Raw genomic sequence first — 23,660 nt, 5'->3', positions numbered from 1 at the left:
TGAATTTCTAAAGCACTGTTATAAGAAACACACACTGACATTTCTCAATCCAGCAGCAGTGTGCTTTTGTAAAGAAACTAACTCTTGAAATCAAATAATTTAAATGGGCTCATCCCTAACTATTTCTTTCTTAAGAGTGCAATGTTTCCACACAGATGCAACACGAGAGTTCCCCCCTACACACCCCACAGTTTTCTACTAAGGATATCCTTGAATATCAGACCCCTAAATCAAATATCCATTCTATTATCCACCTGCCCTAGGAGGCAGGTCATCATGCTGCAGTTGATGAGATTCCAAAAGGTCCACAAAGACACAAAATTCCACTGAGCACTCAAACCAAGCCAAAGATATGAACTGTCAGAAAATGTAGTCAGATCAGAGCTTTACAGACTCTTATCAGTCATTCCATTTTTATATTCCTCATTGGAACAGACTCTCAAAAGGAAAGTCCACTGTGAGTACTAACAAAATATGGAAAACACAGAACTAGCTGATTTTAAAACTGAAATAAAAAATAAAACTTCTGGCTAAAAGAAGAAAAATTTATCATGCTTTCAGTATGATATACTACACCAAAAAGGAAAAATAATAAAAGATGAAAAAGGAGAAGGTTTAAGTGGATTATGAAACTGAGTTAAAGAGATTATACAACTTCCAAGTATTCACTAGAAGCTATCCCACCATCCACTGTCAGAACTATGGACAATGTCCATTCTGTCAATAATACCACGCAGAGCACCATCTTAGAACAAGATGTTAGTTCTAATGAGTTAAAATGAACAATGCAGCCCTTTGCAAAACTGGAGGAGGAGTGGGGCATCACTCACATCAAAGTCTGAAGTTAATGGCGCCCCCTGGAGTTGTGCAACTTAGAATCTGTGAAGTCCTCCCTGAGGCCTTGAACGTGTGAAAGTGACAAAAGCAAAGAAGGCAGAACCATTAGGAAGTTACCCTACTAAGTTTCTCTTTCATCTTAAATCCTAGTGCCTATAGCTCATTGATTCTAAAGGCAGGGAGAGGAGTTGTCCCCTTAGGGGAAATTTCATTTGGCAAAGTCTGGAAACATTTTTTATTGTCATGACCTGAGGAAGGGGGTTTGGTGCTGCTACTGCCTCTGGCATCGAGTGGTAAAAGTGGGATGCAGCTAAATACCCTACAATTGACAGGGCAGCCCCCATTAACACCAACAAAGAATTATCTCACCCAAAATGTCAATAGTGTTGATGTTGAGAACCCTACCACAGTTTCATTAACAACTCCTGCTTTATTGAAAGTGTTCCTGAATTTCACACCTAAAGGCTAGACTCAGCAAATACACTTTCATATGTGAATATGACTAATCAAGACAGAAACCCATTTATGAAAATTAGTTTGGGGAATAAAACACTAAAAAGTATACAGTCAGTTTACAGACTGTCCTTCTTTAGTGGACATCAACATTGTAGTTTAACACTATGTTTCAAACCATGTTAAAGTCAGACATACATCACAGGGGAAAGGCACTCATTCAACGTCTTGACTATAGACCTTCCCTGTCCACAGTAAAGACACAAATGCACTCTGAGGACACAGAAGACTAGGTGGTAAGGACACAGCTGCATTAAACCATCCTGCATCTGTGAACAGAGTGGACGCAGCTGGCTATCATATAGCAGGCTGCCTTCCAAGCTCACCCATCTACATGATCTCTTCTCTCTGACTTTCATTTCAGCCAAGTACCCCTACCCTTAATCCCCTTCATTCTCTCCTTCTATTCCTGCCCCAATGGTGTCTTATAAAATATTCTGGACACAAGAGTAAGTTGCATTTTCAAAAAATCCAACTTAGCAATTAAAAATTCAAAAGAAGGGGGAATAAGACGACAAACAACTGTGTTGTGACCTCTCAGCTCTCCGTGTGTAGGAATCTGCAAATGTACTGTGCCCTCTTGATTTAGCACTCCTCATGAAGACACTGGTAAACCTTGTGCTAGTGGGTAGATAACAGCTCTCCTAATTCATGCTCTCCCAAGGCTTGGAAAGAAATGGGTATCACAATCCTAACCTGGTTTGTTATTCTGTCACTAAAAACACAGTTAAGTCAATGTCTAAGACCAAGTTCCTCAATCTCCTCATGTTTTTATGTCTTGTCAGTTTGTCAGTGGTTTGCAGAACTTCTAGCCAGGTAGCCAGGCCTGACCAGTGACTTTGTTTCCTTGGCACTGGCTATTCAGACTATTCACCAATGCTTTTCAAGTAAGATAACACTACTACATTAAAGTAACTACATATTAAAATAACAATCCATCACTTACACATAGCTTGAGGGGAAAATGCTGTAGAAAAATAAGATTATCCATATAAACTGGCAAAAAAAAAAAATTCACTATAAATGAAAGTAATCTTCATGAATTAACAAATGTGAAATTTCTATAACTAGATTAAACACAGTATCATGACTTCATTTCTCATCCTAGACTTTGGCAGAGTACACAGACAGGAAGCCCTAAAACCTGGACTTTTAAGCAACTACACAAATCCTAGATCCACATCTATAAACCTATTACAAGAACCAGAGATAATTTAAAGGATAATTATAATTACTCTTGCTAGAATAGCAGTTATCAATTAAAATCCTGAATGTCATTTAAAATCCTGAAAACCTGCAATCATTAACGACAGAATTCTAAATTTGGAGAGAAATCTTTTCTTGAAAGGCATAACACAGACCTCATATCCTACCCATCCATGCACTAATTCCTCTGATTATTGTTAAATTTGCAGTGAGTCAAGTTTACCAATATAAACAAAATATCTTTAATAACTTCTCTTTTCACCTTTTGTCCACCCAGAACAGAAGCATCGATCCAAAGTAAAGAACTTGTTTATAAAATGTTTTCAGCACTACACTCAGTTTTGCAACATACAGCTATATCACATATGAATTCCCATGCAGAGTAGTTCCTCTTCATCCTTCACAGAACCAGGTCTATAATCAGAGGTGTCCAAAATAGAAGTGACTTGCATCTCACCACCCAACTAAGCAAGGCTCGCAAAGCAAACTGGCACAGATGTAATTGTAGTTGCTAACAATTATCTTTAGTGTATCCCAGCTGTACTTCTCTCAGTACCAGGAGCCAGCTGACATGTCTACAGATGCTGATACATCTCTGCTGTGCACGGCATTCACCATCTATCATACCCAATGAAGACCCACTATCTATCTAGAGTAGGGGATAAAGATCACAAAATAATGACCCAGAAATGAAAATTACATATTCCAGGTAATGTGCCTATAGAGCAATGAAACCAGGTTGAGATTATTTTTAATCAAAGTAATAAAATTGTGGGAGACTAGACATTTAGCCCAGAGATGTTACCGTTCCCCATGTATTTTAGAACTTCCTTTATGAAACTGGCTCTCCAATTTTAAAGCCATACTAAAAAACAAAAAGTTTCCTTACAAAACTATACACTAGTCAAAACTAATGTACAGAATATCGATATTCTGACAAAGGTGAAGAAAAAGACTTCAAGGCTTTCTACTTCTGTATTTAAAAAGGAACCTTTCTGCCAACCCAACAGCTGCTAGGACAGTGGTAGTTTGGAGGTGACTACTCCTGAAATGACCTCTCTTGTCAGAAGCACCAAGAGACTTTCCATGCAAAATCTTGCTCATCTAAGGGATCTGCCAACTTATGTGTTGCCAGACAGCAAAAGAAGCATGAAAAGAAATAAAGAAAGAGAGCCATAGCAACAGCATTAAGTAGCCAAGAAAAAGAAAGGAAAGGTGGGTTAGATATCAGAAGACACATGAAATCTAATATATCTAATGGCAACCGTGGATCTAGCCAATTAGACTCTTTCCCAGAAGAAATGGATACAAACAGCCCCCAGCAACCTGCTCAGGGCTGCTTGAGCTTATTTTTTCAGTCCACCAACTCTCCTTTATTGAAAGCAGTACTGTAATATAATAAAACATATTTATGCATGCTTCAAAACCCTATTCTTTGAAGAATTAAAAAAAAAAAAATCCCTGGCTTCAGCTTCCATCTAAGGATGCATGCTGACATCCCCAGGAATGTGGCTCCCAGGACAGAGTCAGCAGACCACCTGGGTGGGCTCCGCTATCCCAAGAGCTATGTTTTCAAATATTCACCTCAATGCTTGCTGCATGCAACCCAGAAGAGCAATGCTAGAAAGAGAACTATTTCTATTCCAAATTCTACAACCAGCAAACTTCCCATTAAAGGTCACAGAGCTCTATATAACCTCACCCTACTCAGCTCTAAAATTCCAGTTATGCTTCAGTACTGCCTTGAATACTACACTGATGTCTTTGTTAGAATAGGCCCCTCAGGTTTCTAGCTTCTCCGGCTATGGAAAGTTTAAACACAATTGGTGTAGATCTTGGGGCACACTTCATGTTCAATACAAGAATATCAATATGAGTGTCATGCTCACAATGACATATGCCCATCTTGTGCTGTTTAGTTTATTAAGCATTTGGCCGCATTTTGATCCTTACAGTAGTACCTCAGGATGTAAGGCAAGACAGTATTTCTTAGCACTTTTTTTTAAGCAGAAGAGGAAAGTGAGGCTCAGCAGAATGAGGCCCCACAGTAACAGGGGAGCCACATGTGGAATGTGGGTCTTCCAATTATTAGGCTCCGGCTCTTTGCCCCCCTACCTCACTCCACAGAGCCAGGAGCATGCCCTGTAAACCCCCTGAGAAGAGCCTTCTTCTGAATTTATGCTTCCTGAGCCTGTCCTTCATTCTTCAGGAAAGATAGGATCGAATAATGCTAGCCTCAGAGCACAGAGTAGAGATGGTCTCCTGATCAAGACTCCCAACAACAAACTTCTCAACATTTCAAGATGATGAGAAATGCTGTAGGGGAAGTGAACTCTCTTCTTCTTCCAGCTACGAACTGAAAATGATACTGAAAGTAGACGAGGGGCTTACGTCAACTGTTACTGCTGAGGACTTACCCGTTTTGCCTAAATGTTGAATCATGAAAGGATTCGTACTTTGAAATATGACAAGCATGATATTGTCAATAGCCCTCTTGTGAAAAATACCAAACACTGTCTAACATGACACACTTGGAGCTAAATCTCTGACCCTGTGTAATTAAAAGAGAATTTCAAAGCCACTCACATGTCCTGCTTCTCATTATTTTTTTCCTTTGGTTCTGCCCCTTCCTGGATAGGAATGAATTCAATCTTTGTCTTAGTTTCATCTAGCCAGAAACGTAAAAGCAGTCACCTCCTTAAGATGAGAAATAGTAAGCTTTGAAGAGGATGAGAAAACCTACCACTCCATAAAATTATTTAATCTTCACTCCTCTCAAAAAGCAGGAAAGTAAAAATCCTAATCACAAAGTATTGCTAACGAAAAGCATACAGACAATGATTATAAATCTCTTAAAACAAAGTGGGAGTGGACCAGACACCAGCAGGTTTGGATTCTAGACATGGATCACTCCTTAATTAGCTGTCACAGGGCAGTTGAGGCATGGAGCTCTAGAAAATGATGACAGATTGAATACCAACGGCCACTAACATGCCATGGAACCCTGAGCAAAACTCTTAACCTGGAAGGCTCTGTTTCTCTGCCTGTAGAATGGGGAGAGTGATGTGGAGATTAAGAAAGATAATACGGGTCAACAGATTAGCACAGTTCTTGGCCCAATGTTAATATGGAGCAAATCTACTACCAGCGTCTATGATCTGCATGGCCTGGACAAGACACTGCACCTCTCTGAGATTCAGTTTTCTTATCCATAAAATGGAGGTGTGGGAGCAAATGACTCCCTGATTCTAAATTAAAGAAATAAGTCAAGTCAAGATAGAGAAGTCACGGAGTCACCCTCAGTGCTGTGGAGAACGGCTAATATGCAGTCAGCCCGTGCTTGGGTGGAGCAGCGTCCCGCACCTCGCAGGCAGTGAGAATAACAGAGCTTAGCCTGGAATAAATGTCCACAGGCATGGTCGTGCCCACCAGGGCTGGTAATGTCAATGTCGGATTGAGACTCAAGAAAAAAAAACGGCCGAAGAGATGAGGTTAAATAGGTCACAGATACCCAAAGAAACAAGAGCAATAATTCAAGATGACAACAGGTCCTTAGATTTTTCATCGCTCTTTTGTCTCCCCACCCTTCTAACAGCAGTTATACTTTTTCTAGTTATCCTTCTGGTCCTTAGGATGAGTCCCTCAGGCTTCTAGCTTCTCTGGCTACAGAAAGTTCAAATACTGTTTGCTGTATATCCTGTAACACACATCACATTTAAAACAAGACAATGAACAGGAGTGGCTATGTTCATAATCACATATGTTCACCTAGTACTTTTTGGTTAATTAAGCACTTGAGCCTCATTTTGATCCCAAGGATGTAAGGCCACAGCTAACATCATTCATTGGAACAGACAAGGAAAACAGACTAAACATATCACATTGCTAAACAGATGGCCATTAGCCATGGTTTCCTTTCCATTGGGGAGGGTTTTTTTCTTTTGTTATGCTTTAAAACATAAAACTTTCTAAGTTTCATTTCAGGACTTAACCCTATCTGCTACCCCTCAAGTTAAGACACAAACAAAGCCAAAATGTTTGACACCCACTCTGCTTTTATGATTTCAAGTCCTGTTCATTCCCTCTTTCTCTTCTATATCCCTCACCCAATAAACATATGTGATGATGTTCTGACTCAGATGTCCTTAAACGACTGTGGCTACATTCATTCATTCAACGCATATTTGATAGAGCATCTTCAAGGAATCAGGCACTATTCTAGGCACTTGGGTCACATCAGTGAACAAAACAAAAAATGTCCTGTTGGAACTTACAAGCTAGTAGGTGGGAGTAGTTATTATATGTGTATATACTTATAAAGTGTATTATATGATGACATAGAATAAAGAAACAGGGAATGCATATGTGGACTGCTGGCAGAGCAGCAGGAGGGATGTTAAATGAGGTGATTAGGAAAGCCTCGCTGAAAAAGTGAGGCTTGAACCAAGACGGAATACGGTGAGGGAGTTAGCCAAAGGATACATGGAGAACATTTCAGGCAGAGGGGTAGAGCAAAGGCCCTGGAGTGGGAGTGTGTCTGGGCGTGTTCAAGGAACAGCTCAGAAAGAGGCCAGTGTAGCTAGAATGAGCAAGTGATGGAGTGAGTTTGGAGGGCAGGGAGATCACAAAAGGCCCTGGGAGTCCATTGCAAGGGAACAGCTTTTACTCAATGGGAAACAAGGAGTCACTGCAGTTTTTGAGCAGAAGATATATTAAAAGTTTTAAAAAGAGTCTTGACCACAGCGCTGTGTTGAGAACACACTGTCGGGGGCAAAGGCAGAAGCAGGGAGACCAGGTAGGCTGGCAGAGACAACAGCTACTTAGATCTTCAGAAGAGCAGCAGGAGAGGTTCTGAGAAGTGCTCAGATTCTGGGTATATTTTGAAGGTAAAGAGCCATGCTTTCCTAGCAGACTGGATATGGGATGAGGGAGAAATCGAGTTGGTAAAGACAACAGGTAAGCTATAAAGGCTGACGTTGCCATCAATTGTTTTGAGGCAAAACCCCAAACTGACACTACAGTATAGGTGTTACAGGTATCCCATTTATTGGGGCTCATCACATTTTAAATTCTCTTTACTCCACCCCTCCTTTTCTCCTTCCACAGAAATCCTCTAATCATGAAGTCTAGACTGAATAACTGGTGCAGACAGATGAAGTTTCTTCTATGAGAAACTATGGATATGACCGCAATGACAACAGACACACTATCACAGCAGTCAACCCAAGACTACAACACTGGACGGCTAGTCAAGCAATAATGGAAAGTTCCCATTTGCCCTTTACTGGCTTTGTAACTTTGGGCAAGTCATTTCTTCTGTCTATGCTCATTCTTTTAAGGTAAAAATATCCATTTTTTTTTAAGGTAAAAATATCCATAGGATTATCGTGAGCCAAGCACTTAGGGCAGCATCTGGCCCAGAGTAAGAAATATATAGGCGTTGCAATTACTACTATCATTGTTGTTAATTGATTTTGTTACTTCTCAATTTCTGAATGATTTTATGAGAAATAAAACTGGGGGAGTGGATGAGTCTAATACAAATTTCGAAAACACGAATAACCTAACACTAAGGTACATTGAGTACAAAGACACAGCAAGTTGCCAGTAAGTGTCACGGAAGCCTAACTACCTTAACTATATTACTACCCCTTACGTGTTTGGGGGCAGTATGGGGAAAACACGGATACGTACGTTATATCTCTGCGATTTACAGAAACTGATCTATCATCGAAGATCCATGAACTTCTCTGAACCTTTCAATACTAGTTGTCTGGGATATTTTCAGGATATAAGATGGTACTTGATCACTTTAGCTTTTGATATACACTTGAATTAAGAATACTTAAGATGTAGTTTTAAAATGTTTACTAATAATATAACAATGTAACACAGATGTTCAAATATATATAGATATCGATAGGTATATACAGATGTACTAGCATAGTACATGTATATACACTATTTAACTTAAACAAATCTGTTCTCTTTTCCCAGCCTCTGATACTAGATGAATTTCTACCATAAATGTCCCTGAATAGCAGGTAACACTTTCAAGATTTATCTAGCCAGCAATCCTCAAGCCTACTATATCTTAGAATTACCTGGGGAGCTTTAAATATTAACACATTAATGCCAACACCCAGCCTTAGATATCTGATCTAACTAAAACCAATGTTGAGAACCCCTGGTTAGGTAAATCCTAGAAGTATTATTTACTGAATCTGGGAGACACAGAGAACATTGTTTAAATGGTAAATGAGTATTTCTGAGTTTAAACTAGCATCATACAAAGGTTCTGTGGGGAGAGGACACTATAGCCTAGATTAGAAACCCTCTTATCATATGCTATACTGTCTCTATGCTGAATCTGCAAAACAAGAGTTGGTGGTCTCAAAAATGCTTGATGACTGAAACTTAGGTTTCTTTCAAATGAAAAAACACACAATACTATTCCATTGTTCTCCATAAAAATTCTTCTAAGCCTTAAGAGCCAAATAGCTGGTTACAATTACTTTTTTTTCTCCAGTTTCCTTGCTATAGTCTATAACAATGGTATGCAGCCTGGCTCTAAGAAATGTGACTCTTCTTTCCATTTCTCTCTCTCTTTTTTTTAATCCATCATGGAAAACATAAAGCTCCATGAGATATTAATGCACAACATAAAGGAGAAATTATTTCCAAATGTTTTTGCCTGTCAACATCGTATAAAACTGGGTAGCGGCTTTCTATAATAAACTCATTCATTCATTCATCCCTTTAAAGCACAATATTTATTGAATCTTTTATATATGCTAAACGTTTCTTTCAGGTGCTTGGGGCTATAGTAGTGATCAAAACAGATCTGGCCTTAATTTTCTTCTAGAAGCCTTTAAATGCATAAATTTAAAACAAAGTAAGACTGTAGTTCAAAGACATCTAAACAGTACGTTAAGATCACTGAAGTCTAAAATAACAACTCTAGAAATGTTATATGGAACCATAATTTACTCAGCACCTACTGTAGACCAGATATTGTATGGTACTCATTTAAGTTTCTGTACTAAAAACATGAAATTACTATTTAGAAGAAATTAAAGGAAGCCAAACAATGAGAAAAATCTTGCCTTTAGCAGAGTTTAAATAGTGCTTTCCACATTAGTGGGAATGTTTCATCCTAAAGTCAAAAACAAAGGATTATCACAGAGTTGTGTGAATTCATCCACACAAAAAACTTTTTCAGATCAACCACACTGTGAGAAGATTATGGGGTTAAGAAAAGAAAAATGAAGTTGTCATAAAACTATATTTCCAGTTTCAAAGCTTTTTAAGTTGAAAATGATGTAAACTGTATTTTAAGTATGATACATAAACTACTCCTCTGTACAATTAGGCCCCAGAACTTACTGATAAACAGTAATAATGATACTGCAACACCAATAAAATAAAACATTACTACGTGCAGTAATCAGTCCTTTATTTTTATTTTTTTAAGCAAACTCTAGTCCAAATCAAAAGTCACCCAGACCAATCAAAAATTCTTAGGACCGTAATTCAGGCCCATACAAAAACTGGTGACTTAATCCAAAGCTGTGTGATTATCTTTTAAAAGCATTCTCAGGTGAAGATCATTGGACTCCAACACCTACTGCCACCACCAAAATCCTTTATTCCCCTTAAATATTGTTTTGGTTTTTAAAGGGAATGAGGGTGGGAGGACAGCCAAGTGAGGTCAATCTGTAAGTTCCCGGGAAACTGACTCAGGCCAAGCCGGTTCTTCAACTCCAGATTGAGACCCTGATTCCAAAACGGTAATTCACTCCTCATTTACGCCAAAGCTCATCCATTCCCTTTGCTTTTTAAGGACAAACGCGCTCACCTTTCTCACGCATAACTTGGCTTCAGGCTAATGTCAGACACTGCCTGGAACCCAGGGCTCTCAGGCCACCCCCGCCCCAGCACTGGCCGTTCACGTCTGGACAAGGGCCAGCTCGTGTCACGTCGCGACCTACACACACACACACACACACACACACACACACACACACACACACACACACACACACACACACACACACACACACACACACACACACACACACACACACACACACACACACACACACACACACACACACACACACACACACACACACACACACACACACACACTCGTCCCCGGCGCTCCCGAGCCTTCGGACGACAAAGTGTCCCGGTTGCTCACTTTGGGGTACAAGCGAGGGGGCCGCTCGGGGGCTGCGGGGCCCCGGAGCGCCCCAGTTACGCGGACGCAAACCCCGCTATGCACCGGTTACGGAGACAGGCTGCGAAAGCAAAAGGAGCCCGGCCGGAGAAACGCGGGTGTGCGGTGAGAGCCCGCGGATGCCGGCGGGCTGCTGGGAAGGGGCTCGGCGGGGCCGCCCGCGCCCCGGACCCGCCCGCGCTCACCGTCGATGTTCTCCCGATCGCTGATGTGCTGCAGGTTGCAGCCTGTGTCCTCGCGGCTCAGGTCGGTGTCGGGCCGGTAGGACTCCAAGCGGGAGTGGGCATTCCTCCGGAGCTTGGGGCTGGACGACACGCAGCACGAGGTAGTGTTCCCCATCTTCGGCGGCCCCCCGGCTCCGGCTGCTCTCGCTTTCCTCCCCGTCCCCGGGCACGGGGCGCGGGCGGGTGCCGGGCGCGGACGGCGGGGGCGTGGAGGGGAGGCCCGCCCGCCGCCGCGGGAGGGGGCGGAAGCCGCGGCCGGCCGCCGGGTCAGCAGCGGCGGCGGCGGCGGGGCCTCGCCATGGGCGGCGGCGGCGGCGACGAGCGGGCGGCGGCCCCGGCTCCCCCTGGGCCTCCGCGCGCGCCCGTCCCGGCCCCGGCGGGCCTGTCGGCGAAGGAGGAGCGCTCGGGTCTGCGCGACTGAGGCCGCCGCGCCTAGCTCACCCCGCCGCGGCCATGGCGGGCGGCGCCGCGCAGGCCGCCTCCCCCCGCGCTTCCCGGTCGGCGCCCGGTTCCCGGCGGCGGCGGCGGCGGCTCGGCAAGAGGTTCCGGTTCACGGCGGGGACACGCGTGTCCGCGCGCGGCGGCGGAGCAGACGGCCGGGCGGCAAGGCGTGGGCACGGCCGCTGGGCCTCGGCGCGGCTAGGCGCGGTGCGGCCGGTAGGATGCTCGCGCGCCCGCCTCCGCCTCGGCGCCCGCCCCCGCCGCAGCCCCCGCCTCGCCCCGTCGCCGCCTCTTCCCTCTGCCCTGGAAGCAGATCGGCGGCCGGGGAAGGAGGTCCCGGGCCGACGCGGCCCCGTGCGAGTGTGGGCTCAGTCTCGAGGGTCGCCCCTCACGCGGGCGCTGGGGAGTCGCGGGAGACGTCGTCGTGAGCTCCGCGTTCCGATGCCCTTTCGCTTCCTCCGCCGCCTCCACCTCCCCCCAGGTCGGGGAGGACGGCGCCTATCGCTGGGATGAGAGGTGTGTGTGTGGCGGCGCGCCCCGTCCCGGCCGGTCCCCGCGGGCCCGCAGGTGGGGACGGGGGTGGGGGACACGGCCGCGCCCCCCGGGTGCTCTGAGGCTGTCCCCGCCTCTCGGGGCGGAGGGGTGGCTATTTTTTTTTTTTTTTTTTTTATGTTTAAAAGAAGTTGGGCCTTGATTTGGGAGTGTTCACTTCTATTTTGGGCTTTGCCGAGGACTTGGTGGTGACCTTGATTGAAGCCCTGAAATAAGTCTTGGGGGCCCCAGGGCTATTTTAATGTCGAATTAGCTGCAGATTGTTTTGAGTTTCTAGGAGGATAATGTGAGGTAGAGACAAGTAAGTAAACACAGCTCATCAACTATCCTTGTTTTATTTTTACAATGCCGTCGGGTTTTGTTGGGAACAGGGCCTAAACTGAGGCCACTTAACTAAGATGAAGGTATGTGAAATTGCCTGGCACGTGGGAGACTTCAGTCAATGTTGGTTCCTATCCCCGACTACAAAGGCTTGTTTCTTGCCTTTGTTGGGAAGAATTTACTCATACATTCAGATTTTCTGGGCTGCAATGTGTGGATTAGACGGCTAAAAATTGGGAAGGGTTATCGTACTGTTCTGATTGCTGCTTTGTTATATGGGGCAATATATGAAAGTAAGCACCCAATCATTGAACCATAAGTGCATGGCATATCCACTCAGGGACGTTACATAATTTTTATTTAATCATAAAATGTACAATGTTTACATTAACGTTATGGTTTAAATGGCTTAAGAGGAGAGACAGAATGAGTGTCTGCATGCTTCCCATTTGGGCATCTCTCTGGGCAGTGTTAACTGGGAAGAGAGTCTGGAGGTGGGGGGGATATGCCTGGGAGTCAGGATAGCTATATACCATTATCAAAGGGTGGTACAGCCACTGGTCTGCAGGGATTTTTCTGCAAACCCCCTACCCCCAACATCTCCACCTCTTCTTTGACATTATGCTGTATTCGCCTTGGAAATGCACGTTTGGACTTATTCACGAGTGTGACTTTTGGTCACCAGGCCTGGAGAGGAAAGAACACCACACACACAGACACACACACACCCGCCAGAACAATAGAGACACACAGACACACACACACACACACCTGCCAGAACAATAGACACACACACACGCACACACACACACACACACACACACACACACACACACACACACACGCCAGAACAATAGCCAACTCTGAGTAGAGGCAACATGATGCCGAAATGATAATAATGAAAGGTGTCGTTTACTGAATACCTGGTAAATGTACTATTTTTTACATCTAAGCCTATGCTGTTATCTCCCATTTTAGAAATAAAGACACTTCAATAAGTAAACCTATCCAAAGTCAAAATACTGAAAAATGGCCTAAATGAGGATTTGAACCTGTTCTGATTCCGGAATCCAAGAGGTCCCCTCTCAGCTGCATTCACCTTGACCTCCTGCCTCCACCTCCAGGTATCACTGAACAGGAGGGGAGAAGGGAAGCAAATTGGAAAAATCTGCAACATTTGGGAGTGGAAAAGACTCTACTTTTTTTTCTCCACTTTTCTCTTTTCTGTTCTCCTTCTGAAGGAAGCCGGAGCCGACTGCTTAGGACTGGCTCTAGACTTTAAGAAGAGAGATAAAGGGGAAAGGAGAGCCTTGTTTCTGTGGGGCTCAACCCTCCTGAGCAGAGTAAGGCAAGCAACAAGGTTGAGGATAAGCATTATGTAGAAATAACATGTGCATTTAGCACATCTTCCACATTGTGTCACTTGGAAATCTAAATGCAGGGACGGTTCCTCAGTGGGGTGTGGATCTAACCCAGAATGGGGACTGGGGGTGGGGGAAGGAGAGGTGAGCACCCAGCACTGCACAAGACCCTATCCTCAAAATGTACAGCCTTCTTAAAAAACATCAACCTGGGGCCGAGCCCGTGGCGCACTCGGGAGAGTGCGGCGCTGGGAGCGCGGTAACGCTCCCGCCGCGGGTTCGGATCCTATATAGGAATGGCCGGTGCACTCACTGGCTGAGTGCCGGTCACGAAAAAGACAAAAAAACAAAACAAAACAAAAAAAACATCATCCTGGATCTGTACGCACTCCTACTCTATGAGCATGAAGAATAATTTTAAAATTACTTTCCTTCATCTTTCTCCATAATCACTATTCAAGAATTTGGTCACTATAAAGAGGTAAATATGGAAATTTGGTGAACAAATCGTGTCATTGCTCTTCAAATTTTTTTAGCAGTAGTAGCTATTTTTTTTAACAAAATTTTCTGTGGAACCACCATATTTAAAACATAAGCAATAATAGTATAATATTAGATCTTAAAAATTAGATCTACTTAACCACCAAAATAGGCGATTTTAATTGAATTAGGTGGAGCATAATTGAAGTTTTACATCAACCACACTCATGTTCATCGAATATGAATCAATCATTTGTACACCTCTCTGGATCACCTTCTGGAACACAGAAAACACTGAGCCAACTTAGCCCAGGACCTGGACCTTTGATCAAAAGAAAAAAATGAGTTAGAGTCTCAGAAAAAAAAAATCTGCCCAGTATATAACTGCCCTTTTCTTATCACCTGGTAGCCAGTTTCCTGTGTCAGTTACTCAAAACATTTCTAAGGCAGTTCTGAGACCCTTTGTCTATTGTACCATTGATGCTCTTCCTGTCACCCTCTTATTTTCCAATGACCTCCTCTCTGAGTAAGGCCTTCCTTTCGTACTTGGTGATAAGCAATCCACAATGTAACCAGCTATAGGGGAAGTATTTACTTTGATAGCCACTTGACCTCGACCAATGCAGGTGATTCATTTACTAATGAAGTATTTCTTGAGAGTGTACTGAGCCAGGCACCTTGGGGACACAAAAGTAGATAAGATATAGTTTCAGCCCTTAAGAAACTCACAGTCCAGTAAGGTAAACCAGTCACAAGTTGAGAACATGTTCAGCAATAAGGGTGATTGCAGTCAGTTTGTGGTAAAATCTGAAGAATGCCAAGCCTGCTAGGTACAAATATCTACATTTATCACTTGTGGATATACCTAAAATTCCATTGTGAGAGATTTATTCCCCTGAAGTAAAGAATTATACCCAAGATTCTCCATCAGAATGAAAATTCTCACAAGAATAAGAATGGCTGGCAGGTTTAAGTACTAGTGCCAAGTCTTTTGGACCCGGGTAACTGCCAGGGACATCATGTTGAGAAGGATTCTGAGTTCATGTTCCAGCTCAGCAGGGAAGACTGCTGCCGTGAGGGAAGGAGGGAGAAAATGGCACTTGTGCCACATATTTTTTAAAAAATTAAATAAAATGAAGGTAAAACCTTTGCTTATGGAATACACAATGAAGCAGGGGACAGCCATAGTCTCTGAGTATCTGGGAGAAGACTCACTTGGAAAGTAGTTTATCTACCTCACCGTTGAGAATTTGCTATCTGTCTCCAGACTAAACTCTCTCTTAACAAACTCTACTTTCTTCATCCTTCCATGCTCACCAGGAATAGGAATGGTATATGTATGTCATCCCTGAGAATTAGAACTTTTGATGGGGCAAACTCAGCATCTAGCAGGGTCAGGCATAGGTCAGAGTAAGAGAGGCTGCTGCTTTTCTACCCAATGTCTGTTCTCCCCTCTCCCATAGTTTCGAGGCCCTTTATTTTGTGAGGAACAGCAATATGCCCAGCTCAGAGACAACAAATGGCCACATGACTAAGTCTGGCTAATAAGATGTGAGTGGAAGCTTCCTTTTTTCTGCTTCTTGGAATATGGATTTAATGGCTGGAACTCTCACATCCAGTTCTGAGTACCAGGTGACCTTAAAGATGAAAGCCATGAACTAAGCTAATGTCCCCATAAGTTATTTTTACATGAGAGAAATAAATTATGTTGTATAAACCACTGTTATTTTGAATTGCTAAGTTATATGCAGCCAAACCTAATCCTGATCTGGCCAGGATTTGAGGTTATTTTTTGATAAGAGTTTTATTTATTCATGTTGACATTTTTCACTGATTGGCCCCCAGATAGTAGGGCTCTGACCAAGAACTATGGGACAGTCATGTGTACTTGGCTCCCCACAGGAGAATCCAGGATGGAATGACAGGATGAGTAGGCAGGCTCTGGAGCCAAGGTAGAATTTTGATGGCAAAAGGAAGTTATTCGTCCAAAAGGCAGATTAGTCCCCATGCAAATTAAAAGAATTGTCTCATGTATTACTTTAATATAGCACTTCATTATTCCCAGAACCAGAGCCAAAGTTTCCTGTGAGCAGGAAACTCTATGAATGTACCCTGGTATATATGCTGAAAATCCACCTGACCCAGGAAATTGTTCTTTCCTGTTCAAACTAGAACTTTCTTATTCAGCAACCTACCTGAGCCTCTCATGACTGTTTGGAAATTGGAAGAAGGTTGTTTCTGCCACTTCGTACTATTCCCAACACATGCAGGAAGTCTGTAGTCTGAGGTGGCTGGCGTTGGGAGGGAGTTTATTGAATGTCTCCCTTTCACATACCTTTATTAACTGGCCTCGGTTAAGACCCTGTTCCCAACATTTGACAAAACAAATAAAACAAGGACAGTTGATGAGTAGAGTTAACATATTGCCTCTACTTCACATTGGTAACCTCCAAGCAACTCAAAACACACTGCAGCTATAATTCAACATTAAAATAGCCCCAGAGCCCCCATGAGCAGCTCAAACAGATTGTGCCGAAGCTGGCAATCCTATCACTCCCCTGCTTAAAATCTGCCAATAACCTCTCATTGTTTTTAAAGTAAAAACTGCAGCCCACCTGGCATCCAAATCCTCCTTGTCCACAGCCAATCGGAACTGCTCACAGCGCACTCTTGTGCCTGCCGTTCTGGCTACTCTCTTTATACGTGCGGCCTCACCCCCTGAAACACCGTTCCTCCTCCCCTGCCCCAGTTGCACATGTTTCTGATCCCACTTAACCTTCAAGGCCCAGCACCAGCAGTGCTGCTTCTCTGTGCCTGGTACTGGAGATCATAAGTCACACAGATTTTATTTAAAACTCTCATGAGCCACTTACCTCTTCCCACCTTTTGTTGTTTTTATGCATTAATTTGCTATATCTTACCTACTTACCTACAGTTTAGTAAACCATAAGCTGCTAAAGAGAACACATACTTCTCAGATTGCTTTTTGTACTCACCATGGGGCGTGGCATCTAGGGGACACGTGAGAACTATTACCTGAGAAAGAAGTTACAGAAGTACCTGAACATGCTCCTTTAACTCCCTCAGTCTCCGCAGTCTTCTGGTATTGTTCTTTCCATTTTTTTCTCAGCAAGAGAAGGGCAAGGATGAATTGGGGTCAGGAGGGCTGGGTTGCTAGTGCTGATTGTAGAAAACTGAGTTTTCACTGATAATTCTCTTTTATTATAGATTGAAATGTTTGAGAAAATATTTTTCTTGTTATTCTTTGCATTGTAGGGTTTTAAGATTCATAGATACCTGTTGGCAATAAATAGTATTCTTTTACCTTTGACGCTTTCTCTTTAATCAGGTATTTAGCCCTTGTGAAATGGAGTTGTATGTCTCAGACCTTACTTCTGACTGTATTAGGAAGAAAAACACTAGAATAAAAGTAAAGGTTGTCTTCCTCAAAGGGAGACATCTAAATTGTGCAGCTTAGACTGTTCTTTTTTCTGAACACCCAAATCCTCCAGAGGAAAATGAACACTGTGTGTGTGCGTGCATGTGTGTGTGCATGCAACACATACATACTAATTAGCCATATTCATTCAGTTGACAAATGTTGTCAGTTTGTCTAAATCAGTGGTCCAGGGGGCAATTTGCCCATGTCTGGAGACATTTTTCATTGTTAGCACAAGGGAGGTGATGTTACAGACATCTAGTGGGTAGAGGCCAACAATGCTGCCAAACCTCCTGCAATGCACAGGACAGCCCTCACAACAAAGAACTGTACAGCCCAAAATCACGACAGTGCCGAGGTCGAGAAATCCTGGTCTAAATCTGTCAGTTATTCACTTCAGACATGTCATTTATTTCCATCAGAAAATATATATCCTAGTACTTTCCATAACACCTGAAAGAAAAGAACAGCAACTACATTCTGTCAAGAATTCGTTATCTGGACTAGTTTCCCACTGAAAACTGTTTAAAAGGAAAAAGTAACACTTGTTTTCCAAAGGAAAAACAAAGATTGTTCATTTCAAAACACTTCTTAAAAATAACTTCCTGCATAAGAACTTTTTAAGCAATTATTCTGGCTTCAGTTTTTCCAAATCACTCTAGAAATATATATATATGAGTCCAGGAATCTGCCCAGTTGCAGATAAGAAGACCTATAACAGATTTTTTTCCCCTTAAAGTGAGAATAAATTCATTTAGGGCTTAGAAGGCAAAAAGCCTATGAGAACATTGTTGAGATGATAACATAGAAAACACCACTGAATTTAATCTGTTTAGAGTCAGAGATAATGATATTTCCTTCATATTAGCTCATTCAGGGTTTTGTTAATGTTTCCCTCTTTTTATGGGGGGGCAGTATTTACTTTGATCATTTGACCATTTTCCATATTTTTTCTTTTACAGTAATAGGATCACACTATGTATAAAATTTGGTAGCCTCCATTTTTTTCTTTAGTATCCTAAATATCTTTCCATTTATCAGTTAACATTTTTAAAAAATATTTATGATGACTGTAAAATATATGAGATGTACCATAATTTATTTAACCATTCCCCAATTAATGGATGTTTCTTTTTCAGTTATTAAAAACAATTCTGAGATGAGCATTTTTATATACTGATCCTTGACTGCACCTGCTTATTTTCATAAAAGGAATTACTAAAATTGGAATTACGAGGTCATTTTGATCAGAAAGGAACTTTTTAGAATCTCTTGATAATTATTGCCATATAATTTTATAGAAAGTTTATATCATTCTACACAAATGATTGTTTCTTTATTGATATTCCAAGCTTAGAGAACGTTTGGTCATTCTGTGATCTGTGATTTGATGAGTTTCCTTCACTCCTAACAGCATGTTATACATACCTGTATTACAGCATTTATCTATATGTATTATTTTTTTACCTGCAGTTCTCTAAGTAATCTCTGAAGTGGAAAGCAGAACTTGTCTTATTCTTTGTAACTCAGTACTGAGAATGGTAACACCGAACAGGCATCAAGGTACTTTTCAGGTAAAACTCCAGAAATAGTAATCGTCTCAATCTCAGTTTCCTTGTCGTGGACCAGAATAAGGTTTTGCACACCTTACATGGGGAAGCTGCATATAAGTGGAGAGCTGCATTTACCTAAATTAACCCTGACAACTCTTCAGCATATTTTCCTTTTTCCAAGCTCTAAATTGCTTCAGTGTATCCTTTAACATTACTATGTTTTGTTTTGTCCAGCAGGTGATAATACCTGCAGTGTATATCTTCATGATATAGTATCAGTTTATAACCCAAGTCACTCAAGAGCCTGAGAAATGACTATCAACAAACCTCATAGAGACTTCTTCCTATTGCTTGGTTATCCTCTGAATTTCCTAGGGACTTTGCCTTGGAAAAGTGTATAATGCTAAGTTTAAATGAATGTTAACAGTCACTGTATGACAAATATCAAGAAAAACAATGAGTTATATAAAGAAAGAAGTGAGAATCTCTATTTTTCTGTCTTTATCTCAGCTTTACTTTTACACCCTTTAGCATCAGCCCCAGAGATTTGGGGTCTTCTGTTTATAAATGAGCTCAGCTTCATAATATCTCAGTAGCTCTTCTTGCTGTGGTGCTGAGCTGGAAAGAGACTGGTCAAAGCAGGCACCTCTCCTCCCCGCCATACACACATTAATGTGGTCTAAGGATGCAAAGGCACCCTATTTGCCTGATGTTAACAACCTCATTGAATACCAGAGTGCTCAAAAATCCTAGTTGGCCATGTTGGAGGACTAAGACCTTAAAATCTCATCTTTGATAAGTGATGTTTGGAATAGTCACACATCAAAACATTTCTGTTCTCTAATAGCATAGTACCAGCTAGTTTATCTGATCAACCAGATGGGTCACCTTTCAAGGCACTACAGGAATGGAGAAACACAGGGCAGCATCCATAAGCCTAACTCCTTCGCTCAATAAGCTCTGAGGAGCTAGAGAGAAAGGAGTGAGGATAGTGAGCACAAGACCTCTCTGAGGGGTCTAGCATGGAGCCACTAAGCAGGGCCCAGGGCACTCAGAGGAGAATGCAGGAGCACCAAGTACACAGGGAATCAAGGGAAAAACAGCAAAATCCATGTAGGAAAGACTCGTACACCCCGCTGCCTTAAACTCTCCTCAAAATGTACAGTTCACAACTTAGCCGTAGGAAGCTGCTGTGTACAGAGTGCTAAACAGAAGAGAGGAACATGACTTCGGTCACCCTAAAAGTGCATGTTGTAACATTGTGAAAGGAGTAGAAAAAGGAAGGGACTTCTCAGGAAATAATAATTCCACTCTTGCTAACAGTCTTCTCCATTCACAAATCTGTATTACTGATTTTAAAAAAATATTTGAAAAGAATATTAATATTCATAAATATTAAGTTGGGGAAAATATGCTAAAAATTCCCACTTAATTTTATAATAGTGAAAAACTGAATGCAGCCTAAATGCTCATGAATCATGACTAGTTAAGTAAGTTATGCTACTTACAATGGAATTCTAAGTCAAAAAAGTAAAAACAATGCTGGTAACACCAAAGTCCAGGAGTCAATCCTTGTATCCACTAGCCGCCAAAAGTAAGAAGAATGTGCATCTATGTTGTTGTTATAAAAGGCATGAAATATCATTGAGAGAAAAAGCAAATCACAGGACTGAATGTATCATTTGATCTCATTTATGAAAAACTATATCCATATGAATATATATATACATAGGGATGTTCCTAGGGATATTCACAGTTAACAATGGGTATCTTTGAAATGCATAATTTAGTTGATTTTGTTTTACTCTCTTTTTTCCTTTTTTCTTTTTTACTTTAAATGTGTGCCTTTTTCAAAAGCAATAATTCATTTCCTCCCTCGTAGTTACATCCTTTTACCTCAAATGCTTTCCCTGCACCTCTAATTTTTGTCTACACCATTCTGGTTGCCCAACACAAGGAAGGATTGTGGAGTAGAAGCCATGCCCATGATAGAACAGAATCCAAGCTGGAGGACACCTCATCCATGGCTATACGACCAGGAGACAAATGGAAGCAATGGTTCTGATGCAGGAAAAGTGCAACATGGAAATTTGGCATTCAGTACAGAATTCTCGCTTTTAGATGAAAGGCATCAACTGCTACAATTTCTTGCCTTTGAGCACTGAATGTGTTATCCTCCAGGTTATTTAATTTACTGTGAAATTATATTTGCTGTGCTGCCACTTAGGCTAAGATGACTTCTTCCAGTCTCTTGGGTTCTGTCCTTTTGAGGCCCATGCCACTTCACTGCCCCTCCTTTCCCATTCCCATCTCCCCGAGGCTGCGGTCTGAGTAGCTGAAACTGGGGAACTGTATGCACAGTATACAATACCTTTTCATTATTAAAACATTGTAAAAGATAATGTCTCCAAAATGTAAACCATGGTTTTCTCCATTGAAAAATATTTTCCCGAGGGTCTAAACTTGAAAATCAAATATTAAATATATTTGGTGTACAAAGGGTGAGTGAAAAAAGAATAAACCTCAGGCCCAGCAAACTAGTCTCAATTCCTTTAAGAAACCTCCACTTAGAAAGAAACCCCCGGCACGTGTAGCTCAGAGCCTTGTCCTAAAGGAGGCATGAGATGTTTACAGTACCTGCTTTGTAAAACCAGATTCAGCCCTGTTACTGCCCACTGTGGAGTCCAGGTCTCCTGCTCCTCAGCTAATGTCTTCTCCTCTACATCACCCACTCTTGAGAAAATTCTGTGGCTGAGCTCTGTAAGGTAAATGGCATGATTGAGCAGCACTAATCTGAATACCTACATTTCTATGGAATTACTAAGCATGAGCTTCTTTGGATTTATACTAAAAGCCCTGTAAATAAAATATATGAATAAATCTCTTGAATTCAGTCAATACAACAAAATTACACCAACAAATAGTTATCTACTGTGATCTCAAGGAGCTGAAGATCTGTTGAAAAGAGAGTTTGAAAGCATGGAAGAGTTAGATTGCCAAATCAGCAATACACCTAGTAATCTCTCTTAAGAGCTGAGAAAGAGAAGCGTCACTTTAGGCTTTAGTGGTCTGGAGAGGTGTAATGGAAAATTCCTATCTATTCAGAACCAAAAATCCAAAAGACCAGTAAAATTTTTTAGATATAGAATACTGTTTTTATGCCTAAAGTATTTTTCAATAAGGCTGTGAAGTGGGTCTGAAAAATAAACATTAGGCTTTATTTAAAAGTAGTCTTTATAAGAATATTTTGTTACAGTTCTAATTCTCTGAATAATAGTTATTTTTGCATACTCATATGTATGGTAGTCAGCATTCTGAAGGCTACAATGAGAACATCCACAATAGCCCCAATCCCACTGCAGAATCACTGGAGGAGATTGACATATTGAGTGTCAACATACTATAAAAATGTAAAGAACTATCTAGTTGTATAAATATAAATTATCTACAAAAGTTTTATTTGGAGATATGAAATTGACGTTCTTGGCAGTCCCAGCTGAGCCAAAATGACCACAACAGATTCAGAGAAGCAGGACCAAAATTTGATTTAAACTAAAAATTTAAACCTGATTATATTGGTAATGCCTTTTATTTCCCTTCCATTTAAAAAAATAAATAACTTTAATGAGGTACAGTTTACATAAAGCAAAATACATCCATTTTAATTATACATTTTGAGTATTATACATTAATTATACATTTTTGAGTTTTGAGAAATTAATACACCCGTGCGACCCACATGGTACATAGTAGATACAGAACATTTCCAACATCCCAAAATTCCCTTGTGCTCATCCAGGTGGCCCCAGGCAATCCCTGATCTGTTTTCTGTCACTATGTATCAGATTTGTCTTTTCTAGGATTTTATAAAAAATGTAATCATACTGTATCTGTATACTCTTTGGTGTTAGGCTGCTTTTGCTCAGGATAATGTTTTTGAGAGACATCCATGTTGTATGTTTCATTTGTGCTTATCACTGAGTAGTTTTCCCCAGCATGGATATACCACAGTTTGTTTATATATCACAAATGTTAGTGGGCACTTAGGTTGTTTCTAGTTTTTGTCTGTTATAAATAAAGTCATTATGAGCATCCACATACAGGATTTTGTGTGGTCATATGTTTTCTCTCGGGTAAATATCTAGGAGTAAGACTGCTGTATGGTATGTGTATGTCTAATTTTTTAAGAAATGGTCGAACTGTTCTCCAAAGTACTGGTACCTTTTTACATTACCACCAGCAATATAGAAGAGTTATAGTTGCTCTCCATTCTCACCAACACTTGGTATTGTCAACCTTTTAAATTTTCACCATTCTAATGTATATTTAGTGATACCTCAAGGTGGTTTTACTTTGCATTTTCCTGATGATTAATAATGTTGACGTATCTTTGTGTGCGTGTTGGATATTGATATGTCTTACTCTGTAAAGGGTTTATTCAGATTTTTTGCTCAATTTAATTGGTTTGTCTTCTTAGTCATTTGTATTAGT

The 23,660-nt window shown here is 41.4% G+C and overlaps 1 protein-coding gene and 1 long non-coding RNA gene across 3 annotated transcripts in view; one reads left to right on the top strand and one right to left on the bottom strand.

The window, feature by feature from the left end:
- The window catches only part of CCNY (cyclin Y), a 218,041-nt gene extending 206,783 nt beyond the window's left edge, over positions 1-11,258 (bottom strand). Inside the window, exon 1 of one of the 2 annotated variants that reach the window (XM_063098704.1) lies at positions 10,984-11,258. In XM_063098704.1, the coding sequence (XP_062954774.1) occupies positions 10,984-11,137 (154 nt within the window). In that variant the 5' untranslated portion in view covers positions 11,138-11,258. The remainder of the gene's footprint in view (positions 1-10,983) is intronic. The other variant, XM_063098701.1, reaches the window with a different exon arrangement.
- Positions 11,259-11,777: 519 nt separating this feature from the next.
- On the top strand, positions 11,778-23,213 carry LOC134380134 (uncharacterized). The gene is made up of 3 exons (XR_010023851.1): positions 11,778-11,979; positions 19,090-19,190; positions 21,052-23,213. It is a non-coding gene; the product is annotated as an uncharacterized LOC134380134 (long non-coding RNA).
- Positions 23,214-23,660: the final 447 nt, after the last annotated feature.

This window comes from Cynocephalus volans, chromosome 6, assembly GCF_027409185.1.
Source record: "Cynocephalus volans isolate mCynVol1 chromosome 6, mCynVol1.pri, whole genome shotgun sequence".
In the NCBI taxonomy this organism is placed as follows: domain Eukaryota; kingdom Metazoa; phylum Chordata; class Mammalia; order Dermoptera; family Cynocephalidae; genus Cynocephalus; species Cynocephalus volans.
The sequence above is the reverse complement of the archived record's forward strand: the minus strand, read 5'-3'. Positions and strand labels throughout refer to the sequence as shown.